Source organism: Bidens hawaiensis, unplaced genomic scaffold (assembly GCF_021521415.1).
Source record: "Bidens hawaiensis isolate Kalapana, Puna unplaced genomic scaffold, B.hawaiensis_p1.1 tig00037490_1, whole genome shotgun sequence".
Taxonomy (NCBI): domain Eukaryota; kingdom Viridiplantae; phylum Streptophyta; class Magnoliopsida; order Asterales; family Asteraceae; genus Bidens; species Bidens hawaiensis.
The window spans coordinates 45,747-51,642 of NW_027505480.1; the positions used below are offsets into that span (position 1 = coordinate 45,747).

Consider the following 5,896-nt stretch of genomic DNA (forward strand, 5'->3'; position numbering starts at 1 on the left):
TAAAAAAAACACATTAATATCTAAAAATAAAATAAAGTTAGGAGACGGTTATGTGTTGGATGGTTGAAAGCCGGATGATTCTTGCGGCTCCGAATAAAACATCGGTTGGTGCGGTGACGACCATAAACCGTCGTCAATATAATCTGAATCAAGGTTTGGGTATCAATTTCCAGCCATTTTTTTTAAAAAAAGTTGAGAAGATGAATTGATTTTGAGTGAAGGTTTGAAATTGTGGTATAAAAATGGGTGAAATGGGGTATTATATAGGAAAATTTTTTTTTTTAATTTAATAAGAGCCCAACGGCTCTTTTCCTAAAACCAAGACAAGCTTTTCTCCTTCTTCTCCCGCTAACAGGCTCACGCCTGCATGGTTTTTCGCGTTAGCGCCCCCGTTAGCGCCCCGGTGGTGTGGTGTTAGCGCCTGGGGGCGCGAGCGGAGGGGCTCTAGCGCCCCCGTTGAAGCCCCACACCCCTCAGCCTTAGGTGCATTTTACCACTACATTCGAGTATATCATCGTTAAAGATCAACCAATTATTTTTTTTGTAATCTCTTACTTATACATATATATTATCGTTTTTCTCTCAATTTACTTAATTTGTTAATATGCATATATACATACATTATCATTTCCCTATTCAATCGTATGATTTGTACATATATATATAATATTTATTTTCAATTTTAAACACGATGTATATCTATGCAAAACGCATGTTCTTTAGACACATTTGTACATATAAAAAAAAGTTGCTTGAATGGAAATGAACTCTATTCATTTAAGCCCATGTCATTTATCCAATTTAAGCTTAATTAAAAGTTTAAACCCAAATAAAAAAGTTTAAACTTTTCTTTCATATTTTTACTTTCTCTTCACTCAAATACTTTTAACGATTTTCAGGGACCACATTACTTAAAATAAAAATAAACATGCATTAATATGATAATCTATAGGGGAAAAATAACGTACAAACGTAAAAAACTTGCTAACAATGCGAATCAAGTAATGTAATTATATATACAAGTAGTACAATTGTGTAATTACAATATGCTATAATTACACTACACTATAATTACATTATGTTATATGTATAATTACACTATTTAATTCATACAGTTAATAAGTTAATTTAATTTGTATTTTATCCAAATTATAATCTATAATACTTAACGAATAAAAAAAAAGTCTATGTTTGACATAAATCTTTTTAAATATCCATTTAAATAATCTTAAGAACAAATTCCTACCTCCACCGACGCAAGCAAACAGTGACTTTAAATTCTCATCAACTTACTTTGTAAAATAAAATCCACTACCCACACACACAGTTGGATACAACCCATTCTCTCTGTATCTATACTTTTCTCAACCTTTTAGAGAGAGGAAAAAAAACAATCTTTTAGAAAAAAAAAAAAAAAGAAAAAGCCAAGAAATCAATGGAAGACTTCAGATCCAAATCCTACAATGCAAATGGGATGCAGATACAACCTTACAACAACAACACAAATTTTCAAGATTTTAGATGTTATAGCACATCACATGCAACATCATCTTATCAAATGGATCATCAAAATGAACCAAAGTTCAAGAAAAATGGAAGCAAGTCAACTAATGGATCAGTGTCAAAAAACTGGAGTTTTAATGATCCTGAGTTGCAAAGGAAGAAAAGGGTTGCTAGTTACAAGGCTTATACAGTTGAAGGCAAAGTCAAAGGGTCATTTAAAAAGAGCTTTAGATGGATTAAAGATAAGTATACACAGATGGTTTATGGGTTAAGATCATGACCCAAAAAGGGTTGTTTTAATATATATACACAACCCATTATGGATCTTGGTTTTTGATGATATTTATGTATAATTTCTTGTTATTTACGGTGTTCTTGAGGTTGGTTTAAGTTTGGAATTGTGAAATAATGAGAAAAGTTTGATCTTTACTTGTTCTTGTTTCTTTATTTTTTTTAACAATTAGTATTCTAGTTCTAAATCCACCTTAGGGGAATTTGACTCTTAGCTAGCCTCCAAAATTAATAAGCATATGTAACACAACCAGATATTAGAACATTTGTTACACCACCAGATATGTAAAGGTTATTGATGATTATGTTGTTTATTAGTTATTATTATCATGGTGTTTTGACTTTTGTTAGGATCAATTTTAAGGTTGGGGTAAAAACCTCGTTTTACCTGATTGTAGTATACATATGTTTCGAATTTCTATAAAACAAAAATCAAGAAAAACTCTTATCTTGTCTTAGGGATCCCCAGATCGAACTCCTCCTGTTTAGGTCTTGCATGCGGGTTGCTAAGTTGCTTTTTGGGTTACGAACATGCCACCCCCATATGATGGATGATGCGGTATCCTGTTTTGATAAGGGGCTTCGAGAAGCCATCGAAGACATAGTTGTATGTGAAGGCCCGTTCTTTGGTGATCTTCAGTGGCGACTTGCATCTTTACCGATGCGCTTGGGGGGTTTAGGCCTTCTGTCGGCTCATGATGTTGGGGTTTACGCTTTTGTAGCGTCGAGGGCTCAGTCTTGGAAGCTACAGAATCACATCTTAAGGAATAGCGGAGTTGTCGACCTGGACTCAGAATATGTGCAGGCCCTGGAACACCTAAATGGCGCTCTCCCAGACTTTGACATTGGCGGTTTCTCTAATAAGGACACCGCCCCACCAAAGCCTCAAAAAACTTTGGCGAATGCCCTTTTTGGCAAAATCGCTCAGAGCCTAGGAGAAGTTTTTGGATTGTCCTCCCGACAGAAGTCGGTTATTGAATGCTTACAAGGTCCTCATGCCCAAGATTTTCTGACCGTTATCCCGATTGACGGCTTGGGCCAAAGCATGTCTGCAGTCGAGTATAGGGTCATTCTTAAGTATTGTTTGATGGTCCCAATGTACCCAGAAGACGAAACATGTCCAATCTGCCGTAAGGCCTGCCTGGATAAATTTGGAGAGCATGCGGTTCATTGCAAGGAGATGCATGGGTTCAAATACCGACATGATTGGGTGCGGGACGTTCTTTGGGACATTTTAAGGCGAGCTGGGATATCAGCTAAAAAGGAAGCCCCCGTAAACTTCCTTACAGACCCCACAGAAGGGAGATCCACTCTACGACCGGCAGATTTGCTCGTCTTTGGTTGGGCCGGGGGAAAACACGCTTGTGTTGACCTCACATGAGTATCTCCTTTAGCTGGTTTGAGGGATAATGGGTTTGTAGCTGGGCAAGCAATGAAAAGGGCTGAAACGAAGAAGGTGGAGAAACATGCTAAAGCCTGCGAAGAGAACCAACATGTTTTTGTCTCTCTGGCTTTTGATACCTTTGGCTCCTTGGCACCGGAAGCTATCCGTTTCCTAACCAGGGTCCAACGGGTTGTGCATAGTAATGTGTCGACTCCAAAGGATCAGGTGTATGTCTTTAGCAGGTTAGGGTTTGCATTCAGAAAGGGGTGGCGGCGCAGCTTGTTGCCCGCCTACTTGCTATGTTGAGTGAGCCCACTCTGGCTCAGCCGCACCACCCAGGGTGCGAGCCACCCGAGAAGCAAGCTATTACAGCGAGCGGCTGGAGCAGTATGGAGCCGAGGAGCAAGGCAGTAGATAAGATAGAAGAAGGGGTCAGGCTCCCGGTGGAGCAGAGGATACGGTTAGGATAACGAACTTGAAACGCGGAGCCCGAGCGTCCGGCGAGCGAGTGGTTAGTGGCCAATAGCGCCCTAGTTGATGGCATTCCTCTCTGCGGCTGGCACTCAAGGAACCACGGAGCACTCCATACAGAGCAAACAAAGCGACGACGCCAGATCAGAGCTAAGTGAGAGACGCTAAATGCGATTAAACTGCTTTATAACTACTCGATTGATAAGTCTTGCCTAAGTCCTAGACTTGAATGAAGCAGCCTGGCTGAAAGTCGTATTTGATTTTGCTTTTCTTCTCTTGTTCTCTTTTCTTAGTTAGGCCCAAGAAAGTACAAGATATATTTGACTAATATACTAAGATGATAGCTAGAGACTAGAGATGAGAGTGCGGGATCTAGATTTGTAACAAATATTCGACTTTGCTTATGCAAATTGTTATGTACCAAAACCAAAGAATATCGTCGATGGGCTACAAAAAAAGAGGATCCTACTTCGCTCATGTACCGTCTTTTAACTCTCCTACCGCTGGTAAAGCTAGCAGTCTAATACAATTTCTGCATGTTAAGATAGCACACTAGTACATTTTCTTTGACCACTGAGACCAACCCCCAAGCCCGGTCTTTGAACTAATAAGGCATAGTAGAAAACTTCAGACTGACTATCATCGCGCTTGAAGTCCACTCAATTCCTTTTTTCAGGTTTTGCATAGCTTCCCAAGCGCCCGGCTTTCTTTTTGGGTTCCGAAAGGCAGAGTAGCTTCAGCATCGAGTAGGGTATGGGATAGAGTTCGAGTGATGCATCAACCATAGATTACAGAACTTTCGAGATGCTTCCTTGCGAAAGCCAACGGAGTCTGTACTGTAACTCAACCTTCTCATCCATGGAAGGACTCCTTATTTAACTTGATCGAAGAACCAGCATTTATTGAAGAAGCTATAGAGTCGATTACAAAAAGTACTAGTTTGAAAGGCTAGTTGGAATTGATCCGCTACTGGATTTACATTATACGCAACAGAAGCACCTGAAGTACTAAACGGAATAGGTATTAGTTTGGTAATGGTTGGAGCAGCAAACTCGGATTCGGCAAGAATCTCAATTTTTGGTAGTACGAAGGGGGAATTGGCCCAAAAATTGGATAGGGGTCAAGAAGCTGTCGGGCGCCGGCGGCTGACTCAAGTGCCCCCCGAACCGCGCGAAATGGTCGCCTATTACACGGCTCACTAACTCTGCCTGGAGTGCTGGTACCTATTATTCGTCGGCGGGGGCGGTCCTATGTTTCTATATAAAAATAAATTGTTTGTATTAAAAAAAAAACACCATATTATATTACGTTTGAAATTGAAAAATTGAATTGAATGTGTCAATTAGGACTTATGAGGGTTTTAAATATTTGGATGAATATTTTACAATAAACCTTAGTCTTTACTCTTCTATATTTAATAAACATTTTAGAAAAAATAAATTTTATGTTAAGTAAATAATCAAAACCTTTAAACTTTTACATAATCAAACAACTTAGACAGATCAAAATACTACTTACAAATTATTTAATAATAATAATTATTATTATTATTCAATATTGTAGTCATTTTCAAAACAAACATCCAAAATATCATGTCAATAGTCTTTTCAGATACATTTATTGCATACATATACTTACTAGATAGTGTTCAACATGAACATGGAATAAATATCTAAACCGTGACATAATAATAGTATTACTAAGAAAGTTAGGCTGAGGGGTGTGGGGGGCTCTAACGGGGGCGCGAGTGGGGGCTCCGGCCAATAATATTGTGACGTGTGGTAGAGAGAGAAACTGGATAAGATGGGTGTTGGAGCCCCCACTGGAGCCCCTGGCCCTGGTGTGGAGGGGCTCCAGCAGGGGCTCCAGCGGATTTTTTTTTTTTATATAAATATATTCAAAAAACGTATTATTAAAAAAACTCATAAATTATTAAAAAAAACACACATTAAAAAAAAACACATTAATATCTAAAAAAAATTGGAAGATGGGTTGATTTTGGGTTTTTTTTTTGAAGTTGTGGTAATTGTTTTATGTGATTTTGGGTGTGGTAATTGTTTTATGTGATCTTGGGTTTATATATAGGAAGAACACTTTTTTTTATTAAATTAAAGAGCCCAACGGCTCATTTCTCATGTCCCAACGGCTCTTTCACGTCTCCCAATGTCCCTTTACGCCTACAGGTCCCGCGAACCACCTTGCGCCTGCTTTGAATTCCGTGCTCGCGCCCCTCTCGCGCCCCGGTGG

The 5,896-nt window shown here is 38.9% G+C and overlaps 1 protein-coding gene across 1 annotated transcript; it reads left to right on the forward strand.

Annotated features, from left to right (window-relative positions):
• Positions 1–1,217: 1,217 nt before the first annotated feature.
• LOC143613441 (uncharacterized) lies at positions 1,218–1,931 on the forward strand. The gene has a single exon (XM_077087144.1). It carries the CDS (start codon positions 1,436–1,438, stop codon positions 1,781–1,783), a length of 348 nt encoding a protein of 115 aa, XP_076943259.1. The 5' UTR covers positions 1,218–1,435; the 3' UTR covers positions 1,784–1,931.
• Positions 1,932–5,896: the final 3,965 nt, after the last annotated feature.